Below are 16,418 nucleotides of genomic sequence, written 5' to 3'. Positions count from 1 at the left end.
ATACATTTCTATTGGATTTTAGCGGTTAACTTACGGTAGTTTTGGCAAGTGTTCGTCCCTAGAATTCCCTCAGTCTACACTTCGTTTAATCTTATGTTATCGTTTAGTGCTTTAGCCTCATTGTAGATATGAAACTATCTACAGTACGACTTTTTTCCATTTAAGTAATCGAAATGAGATCGCTTCATCAGGGCTCAGTTTCTTTACCCTGATTCCGGGAACCACATCCCGGGGAGACAGCTCCAAGGATGTAGCTCCAAGTACAAAGGGCGATGAGCTTAGTTCCGGTTGTTAAACGCTTAACTATGCACTTGCCTTGGTTGTTATTAAAGCTATCATTATCGTTAGTATGTTTGCTCTAGTTGACGTTGGTTCATTTCAGTTGATAAACAAATCGGTTCCGTTAGAAGTTTAGTGTCAGTTAGATAAGATGATTTTATAAACTAAGGATCAAGTTAAAGAAAAAACCATTATTTTCAATCATCGGTAGTTTAAATCCCACTAAAGAATTCCGCACAGACATTAACCTCTTTTAAAATAACTAAAACAGCTAACGATACACCGACTGCTACCTTGAACAACCCCAGCAGAATCATTGGATATCGTTGGACGACCACGAAACAGATGATAAAGACCTCTACACCACGATCAACACAAAACACTCGCCATAGACCTTCTGTTTGCATAAGGCCTAGATTGCATGGGGCTGTAACACCGCAGTACACTACATTTCGCAATAAACGTGCGATTTACAATGCCGCCGCGACAATTATGCAGAAATGGTGTTATGGTTGTCGATCACACAGCCCAAGCACTCGGGTGTTGTTGCATTCTATTCGCTTTATTTTTCTTTATTTTTAAGGACCTTCATTTTCAGCTTCAAGATCATGTGTGGATCTTGAACGCATACAATAATTTTATCCATCTTGACTGACTATATACTTATATACAATTTTAGATACACACAGGCTAATAAATAGTTGCACAGGTCCCAAGGTCTCCCAAATAGCCAAATTTCTACAAATATGTAGTATTGAGACATGTTTATTTTTTTAAGTTCAGTAGGCAAAAATCAGATTTTTTAAATAGTTTCGGTTTAGTTCGAGAAAATGAACTAAAAAGTTTACATTTCCATACAAATTGACTAAAAAATATCATCTATTTGGCTTAACGTCCTACGCGGGCATGCCGGCCTGTACAGATATTAGAGACTTTATTCAGTACCACGCAGCCGAATAATCAGTCCTTGGTATGAGTGAATGGTCCATATGAGGCTTGTTCCGATAACGGGCATATTGATAAGTCATACGAGTTGATGACTGTACTATGAAACTCTTAACTATCATTAATTCAATTTTGAGATGATTTGACTGCTAGAATAGAATACGTCTGTACATGCTCTCGAGGGCTGCTCTCGACTCCTGGTCTAATAATACAGGAACGAACGTATTTTGTTTCTTGTACTAATTTTTGCCCTTGGACGAAGATCTGATTATTAGGTTGAGAATTAGTCATCAATTAAAAGACCATGAGTTTTAGAGCATAGACTTGTCGCCCACTGTGTCGTTAGGAACATATCTTAAGAAATATTTTATTAACAATAGGCTTAAAGACTCTTATCCAACTTCCGAGAAGACTAAAATCCATACAGCAAACCTCTGCATATAAAGTACAATCCCAAAATTAATTCGCAACTAAAGACCAACTTTCCCACATTCACACACACACAACCGCTTAACAGCTAACGGAATACTACCCGCTGTTGCATCTAATCGTGTAAAACCATAAACGTGCAACGTATTCGCGCCAAACGATAAAGCCAACTTCGCTGGAAATACAAACAGCGCTCAACATGCCGCTTACCAACGTCACGACAGAATGGTGTCCACGAAGCCGTTTGCCTATGCAAACCCACAGCTCGACAAAAGCAACCCCCCCAACTTCTGGATGCCGTAAGCAGCAGAGCACAAACACCGTTCGTCATCTGTTCCTGTGGCTGCATCCCGCTGGTGCGTGCATCTACTTAGCACCTGATCACAGGGAACCAACGGTTGTTTTCGTTTGCGTTGGGAAACTGGTTGGGTGTGTCTGGATGTAACTGGCATTATGATAGTGCATTATTGCACTGCATTCGGGCTGCTTCTCTTAAGCCCTCGTATGTGGCATTCCAGGAATCGATCTCGACCAAGAATACCGAGCGTATATTGTTACTAACGCGTGGGGGTTTATATCGTTCCCGGAGGAAGAGGGATTACTGATTGCAGGGATGAGTTCCATCGACTCCACCGACATTAAGTGCTATCGTACTAAGCATCTTTGGGGATAACAGCAAGATTTAACCAATTCTGAGTACAAGTTAGCATTATTTTAGGAAGCATTCTTACATATAACACAAAAGGAATGTATTGAATTTTAATTCCAATTCTCAGAAGAACACAATTATAAAATCAATCTTAACAGCAATCGATGGACATAGTTTTAGCTTAAAAATGCTGCCTTGTGTTCACATAATCCATAAGCCGTTTGCATTAAATGGACCACTTTTTCTATAAATACCTCCGCCAGCATCTCTCACCTCGTAAAGTAAACAGGAACTGTTGCACAGCTTCCTCAAAACCCCCGATAAAGCTAAATTCAATCTTTCAAGTGTTGTCCGATTTGTGCTTAAAACCCCGGAAGCTTTGAAGCCACTTCACTGAATTGGCAAGCATCATCCGAAAAGTATTGCGAAACATCCATAACCTATTCCTGGCAATGAGCAGCCCCTAGCTAGGGGGTCTCTTGTACTATAATCGTGCCTGTGTGGGGTTTCCCTGCCTAAAAGAAGAGTAAAGCTCACCAATACGACATGGGAAGGAGGGTTCGTTGGTACGGTGACGGGTACAGATCCCGACGTCACAAAAAACCTTATCTCGAAAGCACTAAAGCTGTAAGTAAAGCCCACGGCTTACCGGCTCACCCCACTCGAAACCGACCGCCGTACCGGGGGTGAGCTGTGGCCAGGCCAGACATTCCATCTTATAAATAATTTCACCCGCCAGCGAACGATCACAGTGTTGCAGTAGTGGTTGACTGGAGCAGTTTAGTGTTTAGTGCGCGATAGCAAGTTTACACGCAAACAAAACAAAAAAAGGTTACGAGTTTAAAGTTGGCCCAATTTCTCCCAACAACTGGGCTACCATCTAGAAACCACATACAAAACAAAGATGATCGTGTTACGATCACACGTGCTAGTACTGCTCGGTGTGCTAGTGGTCGCGTACGCGACGCGTGCCAACGCTCAAAGCTGGCTTAACACGTTACTCGAGCAATCGAACGGGACGCTCGATGTGAGCACATTTCCGGGCGAGCAGTGTTTGCGCGAGTGCGACAATACCCAACCACGGATATGCCACTTTTCCTGGACGATGGAACACTACCACGTGATGGGACCGTAAGTGTATTTTGAGATCGAGATGCGACAAATGCGTGCAGCGATTTTGCATAGCCCCCCACAGCCGATAGCTTTGCGCACACACACGTGTTAGTGGAGATGGTAGTAGGCGTCAGTGTCAGTGTACTTAGTGATAGGTGCAATTGTACCCAGACAGTTTAAGCTTACTTGTCTACGTTTGCCCACGCTTGATGAAGTTCAATGCCAATGTGACGCCTGTAGTGTGTTGCGTGCGTTGGGAAATTGTAACTAAAGTAGGCATCGATGACTAATCCGAACGGGGCTTCATATACCGCTCAAACTGAAGCACTTGTGAGATGTTTACCGTGCACACTGTAGCTGTAAATCATACACTTTTACTATTCCTAAAACATAAACACTGCATTACGCACTTCAGATAACACACAACTGGTGCAATACCTCGTGGAGGATGAAAAGTGTGTAAAGATTTCATTAGTAGATTAGTGACCTATAATCCTATGAAGGAGTACTTGCTTCCGGTAGGTTCTATACGCACTGTTATATGTTGACGGCTTAGCAAACTTTACTGATGACCAACGAGCTAGAAATAGGAATACGTCAAATACGTTGCAAATGCCCAATTAATCCACCTGAAGTGAGCCACTTGATGTGCCACACATTCCAACAAACAAAGCGTTCGTGCGAAGTGTCTTTGTCAGCAGCATGTGCCGGAGGCAGATTAAATTGCGATCTACCCGCGTTGAGATAAACCAGTGATTATCAAGCATTTGTGTTTGGAACCAGTTTAATACTGCACCCACTTCAGCCACTCTCTTATACTAAAGAGGATCAATCTTACATTAGTTGTGAGATGAGCTCACACAATCGTATAATCTAATGTGTTCTTTCCTCATCCCTTCCCTCACAGTGCCTGCCGGGACTGTGCGAAAGGCAACCATACGGACTGCTACCATCCGGCCTGCATAACGGCGGACGGTGTGGAACGGGGCGTCATGAGCCTGAATCGCAAAATTCCCGGCCCAACGATTAGCGTCTGCCGGCACGATCTGATCGTGGTCGACATAACGAATGCGATGGCGGGCACATCGGCCGCCATTCACTGGCACGGGCTGCATCAGCGAGCAACTCCCTACATGGACGGCGTCCCGTTCATTACCCAGTGTCCGATCGGATTTGGCAACACGTTTCGCTACGCCTTCCTAGCAACGGAACCGGGCACACAGTTTTACCATTCCCACTCGGGCCACCATAAGGTGAACGGGCATTATGGAGCGTTGATCGTGCGAGAGCCCAAGAGAGTGGATCCGAACGGTGATCTCTACCACTACGATACACCGGCACACATAATTCTCGGCTCAGATTGGATGCACATCGATGGGGAGATGTTTATGCCCGGGTTGCCTTCCGCCGGCGGAATCATGCCGATCAATCTGCTGATCAATGGAAAGGGGACGTACCACGATCCGAAGAAGAATGAAACTACCCAAACGCCGTTGGAGGTGTATACGGTACGGCGTGGGGCACGGTTCCGGTTCCGGTTTATCAATGCGGCAAGCCACGTGTGTCCGCTGCAGCTCCAGATTGAAGATCACATGATGGAAGTGATTGCGAGCGATTCCTTCCATCTGCAGCCACGCAAAGTTGACACGCTGGTGTCGACGTCTGGCGAGCGGTACGATTTCGTGCTGGATGCAAACGGTGTTAAAGGTAAGATCATGTTCACGGTCTTTCTGGAGCTAGAGCAATGATAGCTAAACCAGGAATTGTTTTCTTTTTTTTACAGACACTTATTGGGTACGTTTGCGTTCCCTTGGACCTTGCGCGGACTTGCAGTTGGAGCAGTTTGCCGTGCTAAGATACACTACAGGGCCGTTTATTAATGATGCCTTCCCAACTCGTGCTCCACCTACGTACGAGGAACCGTTCCGAAACGTTGCCACGGCGAACCATCCGAATGCCACCTGTGGACGCCCAGAGTTTGGTGACTATTGTATCACCGACTTTCAGGCGTACGATACGGACGAAGACGTGATCAACGGAGTGCCAGATCATCAGCTAACCTTTGGTTTCTACAACTATCCTGTTAGCTTCGAGAGCATGTTTGAGTCGAATCGATATGAGCACTATATGAGTAAGTGGGATAGTTTCCTTTGAGAAAATTGCCTTTTGATCAATCAAATCATTTTAAACCCCCTTTTACACGCACTCTTCTCTCTGCAGATATCTACGGTTCGGTAATGATGCAAGGAGCGATCAACAACATCAGCCTCGCATACCCACCATTCTCACTGCTTACCCAGCCGGAGAAAATCCGCGACGACACATTCTGCGATGAAGACAACCGGCCCGACTCCTGCTCCGATCGACAGCTCTGCACCTGCACGCATAGGGTAAAGATCAACCTCGGCGATATCGTAGAACTGTACATTCTCGATCTAACGCCCTCGGTGAACGATCTCAACCATCCGTTCCACCTGCACGGCTACCAGATGTTCGTGATGGAGATGAGCCAAGATCGACGGGTACCGATTACGCTCGAAATCGCGAAAAACATAGCCCGGCAACGGTTACTGTCGCGCAACACCGTGGCGCTTCCACCGCGCAAGGACACCGTATCGATTCCGAGCCGCGGCTACGCACGTGTCCGCTTCCGTGCGGACAACCCAGGCTTCTGGCTGATGCACTGCCATTACGAGTGGCACACGGCCGTCGGTATGGCGCTGGTGCTGCAGGTCGGTGAAACGTCGGAGATGGTAAAGGCACCTGCCGACTTCCCCAAATGCGACAGCTACACACCAGCAGTGGGTCATCTGCTGCAGGGAAGTCTGTGAGCTGAACAACAAAACCACTCGCAAACAGTCGAATTTCAGCACACCCACAAACAAACACACACATACAAACGTAATTTATTCTAGCTACAACACACGGTGATATTTACCGCCATAAGCCAATCCGCTTATCGGTCGCTTCTCAGCTCGCATTGATCTAGTGTAATAAATTATTTGAAGCATCCTCGAACGTTCCCCTTCTCACTCCCATTTCCAGGCTGGGATTTGAAGGGGATTGGGATTCCGAAGCGGCAGCACTGACGTCGCGTCGTAGGAGTACTTCGGTTATTTATGTAGTGCAATGTAAGCAACGGATTTATAGGATACTGTTAGATACTTGTTAAAATAGTTGTACAGCTCAATAAAACTAGTCACTGCTTGTGAACTCCCAGGAACTTTGGAAATGACATTGCTTTTGTTAATGGGTATTGTTTTGTACACTACTGTAATGCCGGAAACCAGAAATTACATAATCCTCACAGTTTTTCCTATTATTTAACAAGCTAAAGCGCCTGATTTTGTTGTAAGACGACGCTTAATGGTAGGTTTACAGCACACTTAATAGAGCTTAGCAATGGTAAGTAAGCTGTTATGGAAGCAACGGTGGAACTCATCGACATCATTCATCGAAACGTGACCGTAGCGCAGAGGCGTTTATCAGTAATTCTACATGCTTATATCTGCGTGATAAATCGGTGTGTTACCCATAAGGGTGGAACAAAAAAGTGCAGCAAAAATTGGTAACAGTAAGGAAGTTATCAAATTTATGAAAAATAATACTGTGGGTAGTAAATAATCGTTCATGTGACAGTGACAGTGTTAACGGTGCTTATCCGGGATGGAGTGACTTGTCCAACTAGAAAACGATACAATTAGGATGTTTGAAAGACGTAATAGGCCCACATTGAGGTAGCAAGATACCGTCTATCATTATGGTCGGAAAAACAGCAGCTCGAATGTGCAAAATCTTGAGCGGTTTCGGACATTCCTGAGGCAGGCCAAGACCGCAAAGCTGTTGTACTGCCGTAATGGAGTATTGAGTGTTTCCAATTGTTTACTGATTGCTTCGCAACTGCATTTTTTTCTTCGTTTTGTGGGAACGATTAAAATTGTGTAGGAAACGGTCAATGAACTGTGAGAACAACAAAAATTACGATATGCATATCAACAATCTCTAGGACACCTTGTAATTAAGTAAGTAAGTAAAAGAGCATATGAATAAGAAAATCAAAATTGAAAAACAATTCAATTGAAAACATAGATGGCAGAAGATAAATAAGTAAATTGATAGAATAAGTATATAAAAAAAGTAAGTAAGTAAGTAAGAAGATAAGAAAATAAATGACTAACAAAGAATGAAAGTAAGTAAGTAATTTGGTAAGTGAATAAGTAAAAAGCTCAGTAAGCATATGAGAAAGTAATTTAGAGAATAATTATTTAAGCCAGTAAGTAATAAAAAGGAAGTATAGGAAAATAAATAAGTGTGTTAAATTAGGCAAATTAATTAGTGAATCAATCAACCAATTTTTAATTATGGCTAATTAAAAATGTAAATAATTAAGTAAGTAAGCAAATACGGAAATAAAAATTTAATTAAACCACTATAAACGAATTAGGGTAGGTGTACCAATCGTTGTGCTAGCACCAATTGTTGTGCTATCGACAAAAACATCAAAATTAAGATAAGATTCTGGCTATTTGCGCCAGATCAATGTATTCGTATAATTTTTCATATCAATCTATTCGTATAATATTTCTTATTTCCTTATTTTCTTACAAGTTTCACAATTTTTCGAGGTCATTTTTATCAAATAATCACAATCATTATGACCACTGTCCAAAAATCAACCACTGCTTATCGATGAGCGTAAAAAATTGCCCAACATTCAATTTCAATTTATACGCAAACTAGAGCACAGAACCCATAACAAATGATCTTAAAAATGTGATTAAGATTCATCAACACTAAAACAGCACAGTTTTTGATCGTCAAACAATGTAAAATAATTTATTTATCGAGTCGAAAAATACCACTACAATTGGTGCAATAAATACTGTCATGTTCCAATTGTTGTGCTTGTCACCATCCCTACAAGTTTAGCTGTCAGATAGCAAAAACCAGTTGTGTCATTTCGCATGGAAAATCGTACTAAATAATCATAAATAATCATTATCATTATAAATCATCATTATAAATCGTACTAAATAATCATTATCGTACGTAAATAATCGTAAAATTGACATGCTAAACCTTATTTTTAGAATATTAAATTTTAATGATTGTCAACAGCTAGTTATCAAATTTTATAATTGTACAGTCCTTAAAAACATTCTCCTTTGATGTTAAAAACTAATTTCGTTAGATCAAACACATCCTAGCACAACAATTGATACACAGCTAGCACAACATTTGGAACAAATAACACAACAATTCATACATTAGAAGAGGTTTTGGAAAAGTCTATAACTTTTGTAAAAAGTGACCAATTTACAAAATGTAAAAGCAATAATGTAGCTTAAATATGTGTCTATCTACATCACCCTTTTTATGAATTTTTATTCAGTGGTTTCTTCACAATTTTTGTTTAAGTCCAAACGCTGTACAAACTCGTCCATAATTGGTGCACCTACCCTAAATACTTATATAAATAAAGTAAATACATCATTGATGTTTGAATGTTAAAACTAATTGCATTTTACAGCATTATTCACACCAGCATACATTGCTCTGAAATAATCATATCATGTCATTATTCAAAAAAATATATATATATTAAGAGGAGCACGATATTTTCTTTTTATTCCACTACTGGTTACACCTTATCGCGGGTGTGCTCGTCTGATCAATAAAACAAAATAAAGATACAACAACATACACACCCTCAGACAGGTTGAAGTTGCGGCCGAGGGTATCGAACAAACTAATGAGTTCCTATTAACCAGTTTTCACCGATCGTTTATCAACAATAGATGTAATTGCGAGAAGTACTACTTCAATTTCCAACTCTCAGTTGAAGCACCTGATGGGATATTTCTATTTCAAAATAACCCCCCACTCCCGGCAGTTTATATTTAGCCTTCCGATTACGCCCTTTCCTTCCCATCTTCTCGCACATGCTCTTCTGTTCCCCCCCGCTGCCGTGTTTTGCATCTGCAACGCTCCAGCAAAACAAATCACGGCCCCTTTGCAAAATCGATCCTGTGCAGTGGCACTCCGACCCGAGTGTCATCATCCTTCCCCTCCCCCCACTCCCCCCAAAATACGACACGACTGCACTGCTAATAATGGCTAGGTGGTTGGCCGTGTGTTGATGGTCTCTGCCCTTTGCCGATGGGGCCCGATAAACCCAAACCTTTACAGCGTCCTTTGACCCGGGCGCGCCGACAACGCAACCCAGCCAACGAACTGTGAAGCAGGATGCGATTATCGTTTTGTGCTGATACCACGGGTACAGCTGCCAGCAATCAGGACACGCATTCAGTGACACCCTCTGCAGTTTCGAAAAAAAAACTGCAGACATGCAGCAAAAAAAAAACAAGACGAACCGGAAGAAAGCTCCTCCCTTGCTGATACACTGTACGGCGTATCTCTGCTTCGAACGGAAGTGGATGGTTCCCTTCTTCTCTTCCCTCTCAGGGAAAAAAAACATCTCTCTGCTCGAGAACTCTACAGCTGGATTCTGACGAAGTGTCTCTACAATGGGTGCTCAAGCGCAGCCACGAGGGTCCACAGAAAAAGGGAAAGTTTGCAAGAATCCTACCAATGCATCCCGACGCGTGGTTTGGATAAGAGAAAAGAGGAAAACCAGCAAGCAAGAAGCACATGGGAGGGTGGTTTAAAATTTCAATTACACTGCACTCGGCTTGCCTCATCAGCACAGCGCTGTGCACAAAAAGCGCGAGATTGTTGCGCGATATGTGGCGTACATCCTGCTTGGATGAGGCGAGTTCACCATGCGTACGTGTGCGCCACCGCTCGCAGTACTCCATGCTATTGTGTACCGGTAAACCGTTTATCAGCTACAAATTGACACACACACACGAGAGAAAGAGAGGGAGAGAGCGTGAAAAGGACCGGAAACGCTTATCTCCTTTCGTCACCAGCCGGCTCAAACGCGTTTCCGATGCTTCCTGCGGCCCCCTATCTGTGTAGCTTATTGTGTCGCACATCTCCTTTACATGTGCGTTTACGTCCTTTACGCCAAGGGAACTGGTGTGTGTGTGTGTGATGAAGCAAGCTGATGAAAGTGAATTCAAGTGTAATCAAAAGTAGAAGTGTGTAATCCGCGCTTCAGCTACAATCCCTGTTCCAGGCACCACGTGGCGTGAGGAGTTGCCAACGATCGAAACGATTGGGAAGGGAGCACATTAATCCCACTTTCACGTTCCCCGTTCAGATGAAGACGATCCGTACTAGTGTATTAAAACGAACCCACAGGCATGGGTGAAAAAGGTGCTTAATGATAATTATCTTTGAGCTGTGGTGTACTGACTCCCTTTCCTTGCTATTAAGCATTGTCCGCTGACGGTGTGCGGAGTAGACACTTTCTCCCTTTCTTCTCCGATGAGGGGAAAAAGAACGGCAAACGCTAATGAATCGGTTGCACAAAGATTTTATATGCAACTCGCTGCAAATTTGCGGTCGAAAGCTCACTCCTCATTAGGGGAGCTGACACTAGTTCTCTGTACGTTGTTAGCACATCGGTACCACGGAAAGCTTCACTCACGTACTACCCAGTACTCACACCGCACTGAAATGGATCTATAATTCACCTGAGTGCGCACACACACACAGAACAGCTCACTCTTCGTATCATATCACAGCTCCCCTTATCATCCACCGGAACCGGGCATCATAAATCCTTTTTCGGTGTGCGCTTGGGCTGTGCCCGGGATTACATAAATAAAATATTTCAAAAGCCTCAGCCCGTAAAGATGTGGCCTGTATCCTTGCCTTGCTTCACGGATGATCTACACCAGTACGCAAAGGATCAGCAAAGCACTGACACCCACACATACACATCCTTAGCATGTCAAAGGAATTCCAGAGTAGCTCCCGAAAACCGTCCTCCCCACCCGTTGACCAGGATTGAGAATATTTCACGCTTCAAAGAACCTTCCGGGGTTGGTTGGTTTTTGGAAATTTTAACACAGAGAGAGAGAGAGAGAAAGGACATTCAAGCTGCCGAAAGGTGTCGAAGGTGAACCGAGCTTCGGTGGGATGGAGGGAGGCAAGATAGGAAGACACGTGGAAGAGGGATGTGATAATTTGGTGTTTGCTGTTCAAAGGTGAGGCACTGCTGTTTTTTCTCAACAAGTTTAATATCCCTTTTTTCGTGTTTTCTTCATGTTTTTGTGGTGTTTCGTTTCTAGTACGAAGGGAGCAATGGTGCTCAGTCCTAGCTTTATGGGTGAGTTAAACATGTTTACCGACGTGATAGACACACTTCCGCCCCCCCGGGGCTTACTGGATGCAGCCCAAAAGCCAACCAGCACGAACATTACAGTTCCACCCGACAAGTACTTGTTGATCCGCAATGAGCTATTTTGGAGCATCATTCATATTTTAATGCTTTCGGAGGTAGTGGGCTCTCCTCTACCGAAGGTTCGGAGCGACAAGACTCCACCAAAACAACAAATGGCCGACAGGTGGTAGTTTGCTGATGCATCACGGTCGCTTATCGCACGGACGTGTAAATCCGTGCCCTAAACGGAGGTTGTTTGAAAATTAAACGTAATCTTGATCTTTGTTAAGATGCCTGTTGTATAGTGATATCTGGTTCATCTTAATCGTTCTATTAAGCTGTATCAGTTCGCGGCTATGTTGCTCCTGAACACCTTGAATACAAAATTGGGGAACTAAAGTCGGTATGAATGGAGATTTTTCTTTGGATTAGCGCCTTTTTAAAGTCTTTAAGAGGTGGCCCGTTGGTCTATTCCAGGAGTCTTTAATCTTCTCAGAGTGAGCGTCAAATTGATTCATGGTAATATTTTTTGGGGGTAATTTTCGTAATGTTACTTTCAGTTATTTTGTTAGTGTTCAAATCTTGGTTTCAAAAGATCATCAAGAATCACAACAAACTTCATGATTTTTAAATACAGCCCCTCGTCTTGAAACAGCAAACATATTTGTATTGATTAAAAATAAACAACATATAGGGTTTTGCTAGGGAGTTTAAGAAACAGGGCACAACACAGACTTTCGAGAGTCGCTTTTTGCCTGAGAGTTGGAGTTTGCAGTCTTCTAGTATGTAATTCATTTATTGATTAATTTTTATTTTATTTTTTCAATTAATCATTTCATAAATTATTTATAATTAATTATTTTTATTTATTTATAGATTTATTTATTTATTTATTTATTTATTTATTTATTTATTTATTTATTTATTTATTTATTTATTTTTTGATTTATCAATTATTTATTTATTAATTAATTAATTTATTTTATTTTGTGATTTATTTACGTATGTATGTTTTTATTTATTTAGTTGTTTTCTTTGTTTCTTTATTTATATTTTTATTTCTTCCTTTATTTATTTATTTATTTGTTTATTTACTTATTTATTTATTTACTTATTTATTTATTTATTTATTTATTTATCTATTTTCTACTATCTTCATAACGTCTCATGTGGTCTTGGCAAGTTCTTAAGACCTATCCCACACTATTTATAAACTGTCAACCTATCAATACCTAGCATTGAAACTATTAAAAAGGAACAATAAGTCCCTTAAGACGACTTCGGACCCTTTAGAATCAGTGATATAAAAATACACATAGGACAAGTTAAAGATTAGATAGACGCATTGGATTCTACAATATCTGAGTGAATCTATTCCCATTCGAACAATCATTCCATACCATGGAATTATTATCCTGTTATGTGGTGCTTTGTATTTCACAAAGTCTGTATAGCTCGAAATAACCTTGTAGGTCGCCATGCCAAATCAAAGCAGATGTAACGTAGTATAGAAAATGAGGAAGGATTTCTTCTATGCAACATTTGTATTTTGTTCAAATCATGTGACTGAAAAGGTCTTCAAAAATTTAAAAATATTATAATAAACTTGTACATGTGAATCAAATTTTGAAATTTCAGTTTCATAAATCTCTTTCGCTTGATGAAAAGAACTGGATGTTATCAGACGATTGATTCAATTTTTATTTGATATTTTGCAAAATTTCACTTTAATTTGAAAAGACAACACTGAACATCTCTCCCTTCTATAACACATGACAACATGAAAGGATGGAGTGACATAAAATATTATCGTTTGTGTGGTTTTCTGTTCTTTGTAAAATGCTACAGAAATGATTCATTTAAATTCACATTTCACTTTCCCATTCCTTTGGAATCGATCCAAAAATTATTAAATTGTCTGTCACCGTTTGAAAGACATCCCAATAAAGGTTGATTCGTTATAGAAGCGACATTTTAACTGCAGGAAGCAACCCAAGCTGCATGAGATTGTAGGAAGAGAGATGAAAATAGAAATCTTCCTTTACCCTTTTCGCTAGCAAAATGAAGGCTACACCGTATAGTCCTTCCTCCCAACACGCTCCAACGCATTTGCCAATAGCCACCGACAACGATGTTCGAGTAACGTGTGAATAAAGCTAGCTAGCTGGTGGAGACCGGGTTGGAAATCAGGGTGAAAAACTAGTTTCCCACAAGCCTGCTGTTTTCCCAACCTTTGCCCTAACTAAACGTGATTACATGCCGTACAGAGCAAAACGACACGGCGACGATGACGACGCCACGATGTGTAGACGACGATGGTACTCCTCCAGGCCCGGCCGCCAGTAAGTGCACAACGTTTAACCACATTGAATTACAACCCATTTGCAGCATATGCGGTCAAAAGCGGTCCAGAATCATAATCAAGGTTGGATGGAATCGTCCGCCCGGGAACGCGGGGGTTCGTTGCGGGCAGAAAAGTGCCTCCATCCGGATGTCATAAAATTACGCTAAGAGCATTTATCCTAGCAAATGGAGCTCGTCCGCACCAAGGAAAACCAACGGTTACACGGTAGGGGATTCCCCGCAGGAACGGGGGACGCTTTACCCATTCCCCGGTCCTTAATTGTGCGCCAGGGCGGTGGGAACGGTGGGAAAAGCCCACCGTTAGCAAATCATCTCCAAACAATTTTCACTTAATTGTTTCCTTTCTTTGGCGTGCCGGTCGGGCCGAGGCGTGCCGGAGAGGCGTGTGTTATCGGTAAAGCTTTAAACGAAAGCTGAATATCGAAAGGCAATATGGAAAGGCGTACGGAATACTAATTGCGGTTACTGTTGACCTTGGCATTGGATGGGAGAATGTGGCGCTGTGGGTCGTTGGTTTGAATTCGCTATAAGTTTGAGCTGCATCTGCAAGCCTCATATTGGATGATTTGCTAAGTAAGGACATGCTTGCTGGTTGTACAAAATGTGTCGAATTTTTGTTGGAAAATAATTGTAAAACTGTTACGCAAAAATCTTAAATTCTTTTATAATATCCCTGTACAATTCTACTAAATTTCCTACGCTATTTCTTACATTAATCCCTGCGCTAATTCTTACACTATTCCTACGTTGCACAATTTTCTACCGGGTATGGTTTGTTGACTGGGACTGAAATTGGATCAGTTTAAGGCCCAGATCAAGTATCGTTCCGAATCCGGAACAGGTCCAGGTATTGTTCTTGAAAATAAATGAAATCGGAGGCTATTTCTGGATCAGTATGGGTTTATGATCGATTCCAGAACCGGTATGGGTTCATGATGGGTTGCAGGTCCTGTGTGGATTTAATTTCAGTTCCAGGACTGATTTAGATTCATGAGTAGTTCCAGGACCGGCATGGGTTCAGTATCGGTTCCAGGTCCACGTATGAATTCAGTATAACTTCCAGGACCAGTATGGGTTCATAATAGATTCCAGGACCAGTATGAATTCATGATAGGTTCTAGAGTAAGTATGGGTTCATGATAAGTTCCAGGATCAATATGGGTTCATGATAGGTTCCAGGATCAGTATGGCTTCATGGTCGAGTGGGCTCAGGGTCGCTGTGGGTTCATGATAGATCCCAAGGCAGGTATGAGCTCTTTATCAGTTCTAGCACCGGTATGTGTTTATGATAGGTTCCAGGGCAGGTTCGGGTACATGATATGTTCCAGCTATTCATGATAGGCAGTTATGGGTGCACAATCATGGACCGGTATGAGCAGTATTGGTTCCAGGACTGGTAACGATTCAGTAACAAGACCAGGACTGGCATTCGATCATATGCAATTTTGAACCAGAATAGGTGATGTATTGGTGTCAGGACCTGTATGAAATTGGTTTTGGTTTTAGGTCTCTCAAGGGGTCGTCATAAGTATCTCAGTTTGACAGGGTCCTGAAGCCATTAATTTCGGTGTACTCTGTAGAGCACAGGGGATCTTAGAAAGTTATGCAGTCCTGTAACTAGTGGCCAAAAGAACTAGTGTTCTAAAAATTTTACAACAATCTTACGATGTGTGCATATCATTTAAAAGTTATTGTAAACGGGCCGTCCCGCGGTACATTCTTTAAAGCGTTCGACACAAATAACATATTCGTCATGGGTTCAAGCCTAGAATGGACAGTCCCCACGTAGTAATGACTGACTATCTGGCTGCGTAGTACTGAGTAGGTCTCGAAAGCCTGTATTATAGGCCGGCATGTCCGCGTAGGACGTTACGCCAATTAGAAGAAGTATTATAAACAGTCATAGATACATTGGCTGGTATTATTGAATCCGTTCGTAGCGGGAACGTACGGCGCTCGCATGAAATTCTAGAGATGGCAACACATTTCTTGAGTCCGGTCCTACAACGCCGCGGTGAATAACTGTAGCAACCATCTAGTACGTTAGCAAAATGAGTGTCGGGACGTACGCCGCCGCTACGAACGGATTCAATAATACCAGCCATTGTATACATTTCCAACAGAAATTTAGATCTAGTTTAAAATTTCAAACTCTTTAGTACTCTTTTAGTACAACCGTCATATGTGCAGCCGTGAACCCTTTGCTCTAAACAGTCCGTGAAGGAAAGCACAGTGGGAAAATGTTACAAACGATGGGTAAATTTTGTAATAATATTTTTACACTGTTTGAAACTGTTTCAACCACTTTATGTTATAGTATTATTGACTAACTTAAAATAATTTCTT

At 42.0% G+C, this 16,418-nt stretch overlaps 1 protein-coding gene across 1 annotated transcript; it reads left to right on the top strand.

Annotated features, from left to right (window-relative positions):
• Positions 1 to 3,043: 3,043 nt before the first annotated feature.
• Positions 3,044 to 6,652, top strand: LOC120957821 (uncharacterized). The gene is made up of 4 exons (XM_040380196.2): positions 3,044 to 3,433; positions 4,323 to 5,122; positions 5,199 to 5,546; positions 5,636 to 6,652. Exons 1-4 carry the CDS (start codon positions 3,207 to 3,209, stop codon positions 6,244 to 6,246), a joined length of 1,986 nt encoding a protein of 661 aa, XP_040236130.2. The 5' UTR covers positions 3,044 to 3,206; the 3' UTR covers positions 6,247 to 6,652.
• The last annotated feature ends 9,766 nt before the right edge of the window (positions 6,653 to 16,418 follow it).

Source organism: Anopheles coluzzii, chromosome 3 (genome assembly GCF_943734685.1).
Source record: "Anopheles coluzzii chromosome 3, AcolN3, whole genome shotgun sequence".
NCBI lineage: Eukaryota > Metazoa > Arthropoda > Insecta > Diptera > Culicidae > Anopheles > Anopheles coluzzii.
The sequence above is the reverse complement of the archived record's forward strand: the minus strand, read 5'-3'. Positions and strand labels throughout refer to the sequence as shown.

Coding starts and splice junctions, on each gene's coding strand:
- LOC120957821 (XM_040380196.2), top strand. CDS start 3,207: ATGATCGTGTTACGATCACACGTGCTAGTACTGCTCGGTGTGCTAGTG. Junction 3,434..4,322: donor CACTACCACGTGATGGGACC/GTAAGTGTATTT, acceptor CTTCCCTCACAG/TGCCTGCCGGGACTGTGCGA. Junction 5,123..5,198: donor GGATGCAAACGGTGTTAAAG/GTAAGATCATGT, acceptor TTTTTTTTACAG/ACACTTATTGGGTACGTTTG.